The sequence below is a fragment of the Triturus cristatus genome, chromosome 8 (genome assembly GCF_964204655.1).
Source record: "Triturus cristatus chromosome 8, aTriCri1.1, whole genome shotgun sequence".
In the NCBI taxonomy this organism is placed as follows: Eukaryota; Metazoa; Chordata; class Amphibia; order Caudata; family Salamandridae; genus Triturus; species Triturus cristatus.
In genome coordinates this window covers 804,153,740-804,168,938 of record NC_140591.1, presented here as the reverse complement: position 1 = coordinate 804,168,938, position 15,199 = coordinate 804,153,740, and the positions used below count along the sequence as shown (strand labels likewise).

Sequence of the window (15,199 nt, the reverse complement as noted above, 5' to 3'; positions counted from 1 at the left end):
TATTTGAGATTCCTGTACTATAACTGCTGTAAAGCGCTCCGATACCCTCGGGTCTGGCTAGCACTATATAAAACTCCTTAAATAAATAAAATAAATAATGGTTATGGAGGAAAAGATTGTGAAAAGGGGAGCATGATACAGGCTCACACAGGCTTGCTGCTAACTTCTGCACCCTCACCCTGACCTTCCCCATCCGTTTGCTCCTGAAGACTTCTTAAGGTTTCTTCTGTTTTGAGCTCCTCGTGAAGTCTCTTCTATTGCTGTGCTCCAGCAGACTGTGCAGTGCTTCTACAGTCTGTGCTTCTACACTTTGGGCAGTGCTCCTGAAACCTCTTCTGAGTTATACCTATACCTATAGCTATAACCAGTTAGTGATGTACTACTGCATGTTCCAATTACTCCTACAGTATATGCTGCGGCCCTGAAATCAGTGAAATGCTTCTGCCGTCTGTCACATGCCCTTCATTCTATTCAGGAATGCTAAAGTATCTCCTGTGCTTCTACAGTTTCTGTCGTACTTCTTGCAACGTTCGTCACTCTCTTGCAGTCGGTGCCCTGCACCTTCAGAAGTATCTTCAGCGGCTATCCTCCGATAGTCTTGCAGTGATCCTTCAGTCGTTCCTGTGACCACTGTCTCTGCTAAGTGCTAAACTCTTTGATATTCTCAAGATCGTTCTGCTGTGCTTGCTTCCAGACTATGCAGTGTCTCTGCAGTTTCTGCTGCAGCCTCTTGTGCTTCCTCAGTCTGTGCTCCAGGAGTCTCCTGCAGACTTTGTTCCAGGAATCTCTGCTGTGCTCCTGAACTAACAGATGATCTCCAGCAGACACTGCTATGCTAATGCAATTTGTACATTTGCAGTATCTACTGTCTTCTGGGTGTCTATGTTGTGTCCTGTAGTCTCTGCTGTTGGCTAGCCATCTGTGTCATGGGCTACAGTATCTCTTAATGGTACTTATTTGGGTTTTGCTCTAGCAGGCTCTGCGTTGCCTCTGCTGTGACTCAGTTCCTGCATTCTCAAACTGTGCCCCAACAGCCTCTGTAATGGAGGCACTCCATAAGCAGACTAATGTAACTGCTGGTGCCAAATCAGCTCGTGAGCTGTGGTAAAGCGGCTAAGTACCTCTCTGTATACACCTTTTTCCTTTGGTTTCATACAAGTTCTGCCAGACAAGTAACATGGTGTCCTGAAAATCACATGCATTGTAAGCAAATAATGATCACTCAGAAAACTCCTTCTTGAACGCCTTCAAGTTGACTTCGTCCAAAAACTTCTCCTTGAACACTATCTTCATCTGTTATACACCTGAAAAGACTTTGTAAAATTGAACAGGTCTTCCATAAATACTAAACAGCAAACTGTTGATACTAATGATAGTCTATAGTTGTGTGTTTTCAACTAGTACTAGAATGAAAACAAGATAATCATGGTAAAACCCTTTCCACCTTCTTAAGTGAAAGCAATATGACCCAATTATCCCAAACATCAAAAATAATAAGGGGTGCATTAAATGGCATATTTGCGCCTAATCCTTAGATCACCGCCAAGATGCTTGTTCTTACAGCCTGGTCAGACCACCAAGTGATTTCATTCTCAATCAAGCTTCCAGTAGTGACATCCATAACCTAAACATGTACCCAAATGCTCCAGGGTCAAAAATGCAAGAAATGTATTACTCATAGATCATCAATTCTAAATCTCAACATCCTTGCAAACAGTAACTGCCACCGTCTTAAAAGAGGACCATTACAACACTCCACCATCATAGATGAACTGCACCACCACCCTCGTAATGACAGCAATGAAAGCAAGAGCTCCTGTATGATGGCTTTACGCGCTCTAAACCAAGAGACGTACGCTCCCTGGAATGCTAGTGAAGACTAATCATCTCCTCTGACTCAGAACCTCATAGTATAAAAAACAACTCAGAGCAAAATTCATATTCGCAACAGTCCAGCTGAAACAAGAAAACATGTTAAACAACAAAAATAAAAAACCTATCCAAACTTATCAAGGCCCAAATATCTTTCACAACAAAGACTCTTACAATGTTGGAAGCAAACGTCACTGGAAGCAAAGGCCACTCAACTAGCCAAATTCTTCTCTGATAAGACAATGAAAATTAAAAAGGGAAATCAGAAAGCCTGGGATCACCACTCCGAATGGTACACATCACAAATTCAAAATTCCTCCAAATAACAGGCTATCATGTATCCTACTTAGCCTGGACAGAGTGGGACATGTGTCCTATCATCTAAATCTGTAGGCTATCTGGATCCCTTTCCTCTAAATGTAGCTAAACCGATCTGTACTTTGTTCCCTGCACCTTAAAAAAAGTATCACCTAATTCCTTCCTTCCTCTGGGCGATGATCCTACATTGTCCAAAGAAAAGCACTTATAAAATGCATTCTAAAGCTGAGACTGAAAACATTAAAACTATTACTCTGATGCGTACATCTCACTCGTAAACAAATCCCTGGCCTCTACAATGCACCAATTTAATATTTCAAAAAATCTACTCAATAATTACCATTCAGGCTTCTGTAAAAGGCACAATACAGAAACTACGATGCGCATCTTTGTTGAAAATACATATCAGACGCTCAATAAAAGAGAAGCTTACCACAATTGACCTATTGGCAGCATCTGAGACAATTTACCATGACGTATTACTGAAAATCCTCTCAAACAGATGGTTGTATAGCCCAAAAATGGTTAAAGCACATTTTGTGAATGACACTAGATATTGAAGTTCAACAACCTATTATTTCTGCCCACTCTCATCCAATTAGTGTCTCACGTTTCAGTACTTGGTCCTATATCTTTTAATCAATAGCTGGAACTAGTAGGTGACCTCTTGGACAAGCTAGGAGTATCATTACACCCAATATGCCAATAATATGAGTTTAATATTAGAATAAATTCAGACGCTATACACACACAAGATAAAACAAGATCAATTAACCTTATTGTAAAACCAAACTGCCCGTGTATATTTGAATCCCTTTTGGAAAGATAAATTAGCCCTCACCCAATATTTTGTGGAATGGTTCACCATCGGGCCTATCTTCATCCACAACATTATCAAATGGGGACGGGCTCTGCCAAAAATGTGGGGGCTCTTGATATTTTATGTAGGGATCCGGATCAATTCATTCAGTAATATAGCAAAACAAATTGTGTAGGATAACCTAGGTAATAGTTTATTTGTGGTAACACTGGCAAGATTTAGAAAAGCCTCTATCAGAGAGAATTGTTGCAGGACACAATGATCCTACCATTCAATTTTCTCAGCCAACATGTTTCGGCCTACAGAGATAACCTCTATGGGTCAGTGGGCCTGTGTCCTGTGTTCCAGTCCTGTGTCAGCATTGAAAGATCCCTATCATGCCCTACCTCGCTGTTATGAACTTTTCATGTATGTACTTGTGGGTGGGCAAACAAAACACAACACAAAACGTGCAACTGATACTCGTTTGTATCATTCACAGGGAACATACCCCTGTTGATCCACACTCATCAAGGAACTGATGTCGCTTATTTGTGTGTGCTTCCCTTCTCCCTGTGCATGTTTTGTATTTGTTTGTCCGAGATGCTTCTGGAGAAGCACAGCTCAGACTGCAGAAGCACAGCACACATTGTAAGAGCACAGACTGCAAAAGCACTGAACAGACTGCTGAAGCACAGCAACAGAAGAAACTTAAGAAGGCTTAAGAAATTACCGGTTACTTAATTGTAATATTCATTACTCCGAGTCTTAGACCTCCCAGTCACATTCCTTATACACATGAGCGATAGTTCCTCCCCACAGACATCCCAAGGTGAAACTCCCCTGCTCCCATCCCTACCCTCCAGGCCACGCCCACATCCTGTGGCCCATAACCCCTGACCTTACCTTCCAACCTCCTGTACCACAGAAGCCGAAACAAGGAGGGAGAGATGGGAACCAGGACTATGACGGGGAGGTCTAAGACTCAGAGTAATTAATATTACAGGTAAATAACCGGTCATTACCTCCTTGCCAGACCTCCCCAGCACAGTCCTTATACACATAAGCAGATACCCAAGCAAGAATCTGCTTCAATAACAGAGCTGCAGACAAACTTTATTAGAACAACAAGCAGCAAAGTTACACCCCATGCACAGAACGCAACACAGTGTCCCCGTAGCTGGCAGACCCAACACCACCCACCACCAGGCAATAATGGGAGATAAAGCTGTGGGGGGCACTCCACGTGGTGGCCTTGTAGATCTCCGCCATAGAAGCCCCATGGAAACAAGCCCAGGAAGCAGCCATCCCGAGTCGACCACCCCTGCAGAAACCGACACTCCACTGGCCTCATAAGCCTTCAAGATAGCCCACATCAGCCACCTACTGAGAGTAGTAACAGAAGGCTTCAGACATTGACCTGCCAGGCCAAAAGTAACGAAAAGGGAATCCACCTTACGAAACACCCCAAGAGCCCACTTAACATCCAAACAGTGCAGCCGCACTTCCTCCTCAGACTGAGGATCAGGGCACAAAACAGGCAGCCCCAGCTCCTCAGAGCAGTGAAAAGAGGAGGGAACTTTAGTCAGCGTTTGTCAGATTCAATAAGGACGAGCTATTTTTAGGTCCTACTCGCCCTTTCTGGTGTAGGAAGACAAACTGACACTAGACCTCTGCCTGTGAAAGCAGAGCAATTGTGACAAGATAGCAAGATTTATTGCTCACAAAGTGAATGAGCAATAAAAATGCTTTTAAATCTTGTTAACTTGTCACATTTGCTCAGCTTACAGAGTCAGAAGTCAAGTGCATTTCAGTTAGGTCGAGTAGATGTTTCATGTTACTAGACCTGCAGGTGTAGTGCAGTTTTAAGATTTTTCGAGCCTTGATCCAAGTAAGGAAACACCAGGACCCCCTGAGCATGCAACAAACCAACCAAGGGAGCGAATACTTAAATAAATACCCTATGTGAATCAGAGAGACCAAAGGGCAGTACCTGAAACTAGAAATAGTCGCCACCCACAGGAAACCTCAGAAACCGCTGCGATTCCCTATGAACCGGCACATGAAAATAGGCATCCCTCAGATCCAGAGACGTGAGAAAGTATCTTACCGAAAGGAAGGACAGAATCAACAGGAGAGTCACTAGCGTGAAGGACCAGCGAGGAATGCACAAATTAACAGCTTTTAAATCCAACACAAGATGGTAGTCTCCTTTGGGCTTCCTGATCAGAAACAGGATAGAGTAAGCCCCTTTTTCCCCATTGCTCCACAGGGACCTTCACCATGGCCCCCTTGTTCAACAGGTCCTGAACCCCATCCAACAGAGTCAGATTTTTCACTGGAGAACTGGGAACAGGAGTAGCACGGAACACCTCGACAGGGGCTCCACAAACTCTATACGATACCCCAGTCTGACAATCTGCAGGACACACTGATCCCTGACAAACTCCTCCCAGACCGGCAAAATGTTCCTGAGGTGAACCCCAACTGGGCCCTCCTCCCAAAACACCGGATAGCCACGATTTAGACTGACTGGATGCACTCGAAGTTCCATGCTGACCCCGGGATTTTTGGAAGAAGGGAAACCCCGGCCATGTCCTCTACCACGAAAGGGCTGAGCGGCCATCTTCAACTGAAACACCTGTCCAAATGCCCTCTTATAGCCAGGAAACTTCCCCTTTTGTATGGGGCGGGCCGGAGCCAACACCTTCTTGTCCTCTGCCGTTTTCTTAATCAGAGCTTCCAATGGATCCCCAAACAGTTTGGAGCCTGTGAAAGAAATTTTCATGAACGCATTCTTTTGAACCACCACAGCTTTCCAATATGCAAGCCACAACTGCTGCCTAGCCGCCACCGAGGCCCCAGCTGCCGTAGTCGAAGCACTCAGGGAATAAAATGATAAGACAAGACAAGAGGGCATCTCGGCATCGCACCCTGTTGGCAGAGACATACACACATTTGTATAGTAGAACGGAGCGGGGCAGGTGCTGGCCTCCGCTGGCGGTAAGATGTAGAGAGTACACCTACTAACCTGTCCCCAAGGTGGGACACTTCAGTTTAGACTTCCAGATAACCTTGGCTCACCAATAAGCCACTGGCCCTTAGACTCATAGCTGGTACCCTCTTGCTGGGCTATACTGTTGAACTCTTCTGCGACCTGATAGTTGTAGGGTATGAATGAGAGATGCAGAAATAAGACCTCATAACTCTGTCAAAAGATGACCTAAATGGATATCTATAATATGTAATGTTGTGACGAATCCTCCTATGGTTTAACGGACATAAGACAATGCAATGATATGAGGTGTATATGGGCCCATAACTGTGAGCTACCCTACACAACTATGAGAGGCTGACTGCGTGATGTTTCTAGCAAATTGGGCGCATTCTCTGTGTCATAATATGCACCCGAACTAATTACGTAATACCCAACCACATCCACCTAGTTGGATGGTGATGCGCGTACTCGCCAGATCCCCCCATGAGGGAGTTCCCCAACACAGTTCTAGTTATGTTGAAATTGTTGAAAGGGGTATGTCTTTGGCGTGATTGGGATGCCAAAGTTGGCAAGGGGTGGGGGGGGGGGGGGGGGGGGGTCGGGACTGGGGATTGTTTTACAGACTGTCATCTCTGAACTACATTGCGACCATCCAGGCTACTACTAATCATTTGTATATCAAAATATCTTTAATAGCTACAACAAGTGCTCACGCTGTGTGCAGTAAACATGACCACGCCACATGTATAACTCACGCCACCGACCACAGATAAATTACAACCAGCACATATTAACTTCCTTACATGGAATGTCAGGGGGCTCAATAACCCGAAAAAGATACGTCAGATATTTGCCTATTTAGATAGACTCCACGTAGATATTGCCCTCTTGCAGGAATCTCATTTAACCCCTACACATAAATGTATTATAGGAAGCAGATGGGCGGAAACAGTACTGAGTTCCACATAGTCTTCGGACTCTAGAGGCGAAAAGCGTTACAACAAACAAATGATGGACGGAATGCTGACAATGCAGACATTCTCCCCCAGTCAAGAGATCTGGGTTAAATCAGCATTCCGTCCATCATTTGTTTGTTGTAACGCTTTTCGCCCTAAGTGGGATGGGTATTCCCAGACGTGGGACCCGTGCTCACTACGCCACTGGAGTCAAGCTATCCTGGCTGATGACGGCTGATAGCCAGAAACCGGTCCTAGGATGCTTGATTCCGGTCCAGGGAAGACATGGCTTGGGAGTTCGGGCTGGACTGTTCCCATGAGACACAGGGTCAAGACTGATTTGCATATGGCCATGTCTAAACTGGGGTGGCGCAGTGGGCAAAAGAACAATGGATTTAACCCAGATCTCTTGACTGGGGGAGAATGTCTGCATTGTCAGCATTCCGTCCATCATTTGTTTGTTGTAACGCTTTTCGCCCTAAGTGGGATGGGTATTCCCAGACGTGGGACCCGTGCTCACTACGCCACTGGAGTCAAGCTATCCTGGCTGATGACGGCTGATAGCCAGAAACCGGTCCTAGGATGCTTGATCCCGATCCAGGGAAGACATGGCTTGGCAGTTCGGGCTGGACTGTTCCCATGAGGCACAGGGTCAAGACTGATTTGCATATGGCCATGTCTAAACTGGGGTGGTGTAGTGGGCAAAAGAACGATGGATTTAGCCCAGATCTCTTGACTGGGGGAGAATGTCTGCTTTGTCAGCATTCCGTCCATCATTTGTTTGTTGTAACGCTTTTCGCCCTAAGTGGGATGGGTATTCCCAGACGTGGGACCCGTGCTCACTACGCCACTGGAGTCAAGCTATCCTGGCTGATGATGGCCGATAGCCAGAAACCGGTCCTAGGATGCTTGATTCCGGTCCAGGGAAGACATGGCTTGGCAGTTCGGGCTGGACTGTTCCCATGAGGCACAGGGTCAAGACTGATTTGCATATGGCCATGTCTAAACTGGGGTGGCGTAGTGGGCAAAAGAACGATGGATTTAACCCAGATCTCTTGACTGGGGGAGAGTGTCTGCATTGTCAGCATTCCGTCCATCATTTGTTTGTTGTAATCCTTTTGGATGCGGCAAAAGCATTCGAATCGATTGAATGGACCTATCTTAACTCCATATTGCAAAGAATGGGATTCCCCCCAATCTTCCTACAATAGATTCAAATATTATATACAAAACCCACAGTGCGAATAAGAGTAAATAAATATGTATTCGAAGCTATACCAATCGCAAGAGGCACACAACAAGGATGCCCCTTGTCCCCTTTACTTTTTGCAATAGCCCTAGAGCCACTGGCGTGAAAAATACGACAAGGTCATAAATACGCCGCTCTACAATTCCCACAAAGGCCACTCAATATCTCGCTCTATGCAGATCATATGGTACTATATATACGAGATCCAGCTACAAATCTTTCCCCTCTCCTGAGAGAATATATTAAATTCGGCCATCATTCCGGCCTCCAAATTAACTGGTCTAAATCCGTCATTATCCCATTAACAGACACCCCACATCCACATCCATCAAAGTTTCCACTTGAATGGCAGACAGACCCAGTCAAATATCTTGGTATATGGTATCATCGTGATCCATAAACAATTATTCGCACGAACTATGGGAAAGCAATCAGTAAACTTGAAGAAAAGGTAGAGCGCTGGATACAACTTCCCTTATCACTGGCACACCGCTTGGCCATTATCAAGATGGTCGTCCTGCCTAAATTGCTGTACCTCTTTAATAACATCCACATCACACCACCGAAGGCCGTATTCCAAAGACTGAATACTATGGTAACTCGGCTAATATGGGCGGGTAAACAAGCACACATTGAGCTGCGTGCCCTCACATTACCGTTCTCCAAAGGAGGCTTTAAGGTCCCAGATTTCCTCCTCTATTATTTAAGTGCTCAAGCGCAATATGCGCATTGTTGGTATCACCACGTCCCCTACCTACCACATATAGTGATTGAAGACGGGGATGCACATCCTATCCCACTAAATGCTATTTTACCACACCGACGTGCCCAGAGTCACTCCCACGAAATTAACACTATTGATGCTACTAACGCAGCTTGGCAGAGGATGGGGAAGCTGGCACATAAAATGCCACTCTTCACCCAGAGCTATCGGTCAACCAAGAAAAAGTAGGAACAGATCTATTACGACAAGTGGGCATAGATACAATGGGAGACTTGTACAATAATGGCACTTTTATAGAACCTAAAGGACTACTGTAAATTAGCAATCAAATGCTACTTTTCCAGTTTACATATCACAGATTGCAGGGAGCCATGAAGAAACTCTATCCCACCTATCCTAGTGAGCCGCCACAACTAAAAACCCTACAAATGCTTAATACCACACCACACAATACTAATATGGTGACACGACTATATACACAGCTTCAGGGCGACATTGATGATAATACACACAAAGCACAGAGAGATGGAACAACACGCTTGATACTCACCTTACAGAGGAGAACTGGGCGATCTGCTGCACCATAACTAGTATGCTCATTCCGAATGGCAATCTGCGCCTTTTACACTATAAGTACCTGCACCAAACATATTATAACCCTGCTCAACTACACAAATATGGTCTCCGCTCCGATGCACGGTATCAACGATGTGGTGCAGATAATGCCAATTTTACTCATCTTGCCTGGCACTGTACGTTAATTAGAACATACTGGACAGAAGTCGTGCAGCTGCTGTGTGAAATGGTGGGAGTCTCTATTGACTGTGCAATTCGAACATGTTTGTTGGGCCTAATCAATAATGTACGAGCTACCAAACGTAAATTTTGCATGATAGCCCTGCTTCTGGCTAAACGGAGAATTTCAATGTGCTGGGGTAGCAGGGAAGCACCAAGAACCAAACAATGGCTTAAAGATATGGCCTATTGTAAAGACACCCTAAAAAAATATGAGGAAGACCTACCCACTGGATCCAAACCACGAGACTATTGGATGTATTTGGTTGATTATCTCCAAGCAAATCAAACTGTTTAACTATGCATTGATGTATAAAACGGAATAGTATGGTTGAGGGTAATGTTGCCACTCTGCAATGTATTGTATGGTAAATCTATCTATATTGTAGTCTGTATGTTGATGTTCTGTCTCAGACATTGTATGCCTTTAATAAAATGCTTATAAATAAGAATGAAAAAAATAAGTAAGACAAGAAACGCAATTGCTACTCCAACATAGTCAAGGACTCAGAGGGATCCTCCTCCTGAAGTAGCTGCTTCGAAATACATTGACAGTCTTTCAGTAGTGAGTGGACCACATAAGTGGTATATGGTGCCAACCTAACAGCCAGGTTGGTAGCAGAAAGGACCTTTTCAAAGCCCCCTCAACCCGTTTATCCCCACGATCAGAAGGAACCGCATCCTCTGAAACAACCAGGCTCTGAGATGAAAGTCCAACCAACAGGAAATCCACCTTCACCACAGAAGGGAATTCCTCTGAAAACCCTTGCAATGGATAAAGCTTAGCCAGAAACCTGGGAAAGGTATGTTTCTCCACATTCTCCCATTCCCCCTTCAGCACAATCCGGAAAGATTTATGGAAGGAAGACTTTCAGGATCCTTTTTTTGATAGCTGGCACAGAAATATTCGGACTCCTCCCCACTGAGGGATCAGGTAACCACAAATGGTCATATACATGCTGTAAAATACTGTGAAGGTCAACCCCATGAATAAACTAACCATTCACCTCATCGTCTGAACCACAGTCAGGATCAAGAGGAACAGAGGTATCCAAGTTCTACTTCTTTGCCCCCAGAAACTCTCTAGCCTGAAAGGCAGCAGAAACAGCAGCCTCAATCATCCTTTGAACATCCGCCAAGGAAGGTGTAGTGGAAGGCCCAGCAACCACCTCCTCCTCCAAGTGCTTACACTTCTCTGATCTCTAAACTCCATCCATGATAAATCAGAAGGCAGAGAAAGCACATCTTATTTTTACACATACCAGCCCATTGACCAGTAAAGAAGTCCAATCCAAACTATCAACATCACCTCCTAAACCAATCTCTACCTACCAGGAGAATGACGATTCTCCAATTATTATGCAGAGAGAATCTTGATTTCATTAAAGACATATGGAGGCTTATACCACCCTGCCAGCTAATCAAATAGCACGACCCATACTTCCATGCTATAAAACCTCAAACAACACCCTCCTGATAATTGCGCAAGTGAAAACATGGCCCTGAACTTCCCAGAGAAGGTGAACATAAACATTAGCCTACAGCAGCTGGTATTCCCAGGTAGTGTCCACACCAGACCCTAACCAGGCTCAACCCTGTTGACAATCCGAGACCAAACGAGATATGGGTTATTCAGGGTGGTATGGGGGTATGCTCTCCTGAGCTTCGGGCCCTCTCAGACGCCAAGAAAAACAAGCATTGGCATTGCCAATAGGTCTCGCTTTTGGGGCCTTATAAGTATTTAGTTATGCAGCACAATTTTTTTGGTGCAACAACATCACTGTTGCATGGCTAAACACTTATAAGGTCCCAAAGACGAGACCTATTGGCTATGCTAATGCTTGTTTTTAATGCACTTCGACCACTGTCTAGTAACAGCTGCATACAGAGACCAAAAACAGTAACCAGATTAAAAATAGTTTTGGACATAAACCGTGGAGCAAAATAACCGAAGATGGCCAGACAAAGCTCAAGACGGTGTAGAATGTGTTCGCGAAGAGATGACAGGAAATTGCCAGCGCCTGTCTGTTATCTATTTCCATTTTTCAATTAAGAGAGGAGGATTTGTGATTTGCTAGGCAGACAATTAAGCAAAGAAGGAGAAGCCCCTCCGGGTCCCATGTGAGATGCCACCCACCCCTGATCCTTTAGACAGACATAGCCCCAGGCTCGAGCCCAATATTCAGTCGCTTGAGGCAAGTAAGAATGATTCACACGTGCGCAAAGGCCCGCGAGAGGCGGTGCAGTAAAGCAGGAGAAAATGGCTCCAGGGAGAGTGCGTCAAAGCAACCACCGAGACGGCTAATGGCCACTATGACAAATGCGCAGGGCAAACCGCCTGGGAGGGAGCAACACATGGCTCAAGCCAGCAAGCGCACGCTCCAGACTGACAACACTGGAGCGTGCTCCGCCAATTGTACTTACAGCACTGCACGCGCCCAAAACCAACAAGAAAGGGAACGGGAGAGAGGCAGCGAAAAAGAAAAGGGAAGCAAAAGTAAAGGAAAAGAGAAAAACACTCAGTAAAGGAGTGGGAGAGAAGAGGCAGCTAGGGGAAAGAGCAGGAGAGACGGAAAGAAGGGGGAAGGAAAGTGTGGGAGAAGGAAGGCAGGTTAAGATGAGGACGGGCGTGTGACAGGAGGCAATAAACCAAGTGGGAGGGGTGGGGGGAGTGCGGCCAAGAGCACACACAGCGTTTCCCTTGCAGGTGCAAGCAAGGACACCATCTGTTGTAAAGTTAATTTCAATTAGATGGTTTCAAAGCTCGCTCCCGCAAGGGAATCGCCAAACGTGCACGCGTTGCCATTGAAAGCAATGCAATGCGTGCACGTTTTTGGCCTAATAACCGAATCGATTACAAGGTCTCCTCCTATGGAGCGCATGCGTGCTGCGTAGGTGAGACCTAAACACTGAACAGAGGCTGCGGCTGGCCCTTTAACCGGGAACCAGCCACGCCTCCATAATTGCAAAGCGCACTTCAGCGCACTGCCGCACAGGCCAATGTAACAGGCGCTTTCAGAAAAAACACAGACAGAGGCTCCGATAGTCCCACAGAGACATCGGAGACGTAACAAGCAACACGACGAGTGGTCTACAGCAGGCGTGACTGGAGCCCTTGGCAGTCCCGCTATAGCAGGGACATACGCTAAGCCTCTGGCCCCTGACTATTCTCCTCAACTGAAGAACTCCCTTCAGAGTTTAGTCAACTCCAGAGGAAATTAGGGAACCAATGCCGACAGAAAGGCAAGGCAACTACCGTACACCACACCACAATGCCCCAGGCACGCCGGGCGTGACAATTAACCCACTCAACACTGTGATTCTTGCACCGAGCACAGCAGATAGTCATCCCACTACAGCAGGGACTTAACTCAACAACAAAACGGACGCTAAAGCAGACCATTCACACTCACTGAATTTTCCACTCACTGAATTTTCCACAAGAGGTCCAGCATCTACAGAGCTGCCAGTTATGGGCCATGGGATGTGGGCATGGCCTGGAGGGTAGGGATGGGAGCAGGGGAGTTTCAGCTTGGGATGTCTGCGGGGAGGAGCGATCACTCATGTGTGTAAGGACTGTGACGGTGAGGTCTGGCACTGAGGTAACGTTTAGGAGCAAAGGAATTAACAAAAGGCGTGATGGTGGCCATTTAAGTGAGGCATTTGCATTTTGTCCAGCTCAAACAGCTCTCTTGGTCTTAACACAATGCTGTGTGGGGACAGCAAATCGCACCAGGACAAAATCAGCACATTTACACAAACTGGTCACAATCCAGACCATTAATGGCATCAAGATCCAGATGAATCAATCCAAGGGTGACCACCTCACTTCAGGTCATTAAAGACAGTGCCCCCAATCCTGAACTATTTAACCTACAAAATCACTGATTCCGCTGTCCAGGTCTATTTAGTTAAACAAAAGGAAAACACAACTACAATATCCAGAATGCGGTTAGGCTCACAACGAAAGCCTTCAACTGGAGTGGGCTGGTCACCCTAATTGATGCCACCCGTTTCAAGCGCTGCTTATTCAATACTACTTCCCCTCGGTTATAGAGTATTGGTGCTCGCAGGTCTGTGCCCCAATCCCCCTTTTAAGTTATGCTACAGCTTAGCCACACATTTCAGGTTTCTAAGGGGAGTCAAAGTATACCAGGGCAGTCATAGGTTCAGGCTTACAAGTTCAAAATGCCAACACTATAAAATGTAAATATTAAAAAACATATACAACAAAGTGAAACGCTCACATAGGCAGAACCATCTACCTAGTCGAGATTGCCTCTGTGATTCCAACCACCACCAAGTTGGTCTCTGCCTGGCAATGGGGCCTGGGTGAGAGGGTCACAGGTTCCACCGGGAGAGGAGTTGTATTAGGTTTTATGTTTGGCAGATGGGGGCGAAGAAAGTTGAGCAATAGAATCAACTTAACTTCTTATGAGATATAAACATGTTGTACGCAGAAACCCTTTACAGCAGCAGGTACAATAAAGGACGACTCCGGCAGTATTCTACGAATATTGTATTGTTGTATTTCTTTTGCGCTTTCCTGCCTTCCCTTGAGGTCCTCAAGCGCTTTCTATAATGTACAGAATTAACCAATAAGGATGGGACAAAACCTGAAGGCAAGGGCACGGAAGAGGGGAAGAGAGGAAAACTATAGGAAGAATATCTCAGTGGGAATGCTGCACAGAAGGAGAGGATGTGGTCTGACGGCAAGAGCTGCTGCCTCGGGTGCTGGAAACCAAGGTTCGAGCCTCGGGGTCGAGTCCACATCCTGTGATTCTGGGCAAATCACCCAATCTCCCCGTGGCCTCCCCCCTAAATGAATGTCTCCTTGTGTAACGTAATTGGTGCTTATGTAAAGCACTCCAATAATTTCAGGTCGAGTTCGCACTATATAAATCTGCAAACAATAAAAAAGGAGAGATCGGCAGTGCAACGGCGCAAAGTGCTTGAGAAAGAAATGCAGATCGGGGGCTTGGTACTCACAGAGTCCGCTTGAACCGGTACTTGTCAACATACTTCTGCAGATTAAAGGCGCGTCCTCTTTCTCTACCACTTCATAAAATACTGCACAGTAAACCTCCACTAAAACTCTTTAGTGCAGCTGCACAGATATTGCTTTTGAAAACTCTCCATTAGAATGAAAGTTACAGGTCAAAGGCTGATATCTAAGGCGGCCTGTAGGGGCCAAAAATATGTCAGTCGGAGACGATTAGGAAAACGCAAAGGAGGCGTAGATGCCGTGATTTAGGGAGCAGCGACACCTGGCGGGCACTGCTGAGCATTTGAGTAACTTCGAATGAATTGTACAAAAGCCTCGTGTTAGTAGTGTTGTTACTGGAAAGAAGCCGTCGTCCCGCTTGTCATTATCCCTTTGACATAAAAGATGGAGTGTCCTGGCATCAAGAAGGTGCATCCCGATTATTATATCGGATGCGGCATAACGGCCAGGCCTGAGCGGCCGACTTTGGACCTGGGGGGGAGT

At 45.7% G+C, this 15,199-nt stretch overlaps 1 protein-coding gene across 6 annotated transcripts in view; it reads right to left on the bottom strand.

Moving 5' to 3' along the window:
• Positions 1-14,890, bottom strand: part of UBAC2 (UBA domain containing 2) — a 698,660-nt gene extending 683,770 nt beyond the window's left edge. For 5 of the 6 annotated variants that reach the window (XM_085622244.1, XM_085622245.1, XM_085622248.1 and 2 more), the window contains exon 1: positions 14,701-14,874. In XM_085622244.1, the coding sequence (XP_085478370.1) occupies positions 14,701-14,731 (31 nt within the window). In that variant the 5' untranslated portion in view covers positions 14,732-14,874. Of the gene's footprint in view, positions 1-14,700 lie in introns of all 6 variants that reach the window. The other variant, XM_085622247.1, reaches the window with a different exon arrangement.
• Positions 14,891-15,199: the final 309 nt, after the last annotated feature.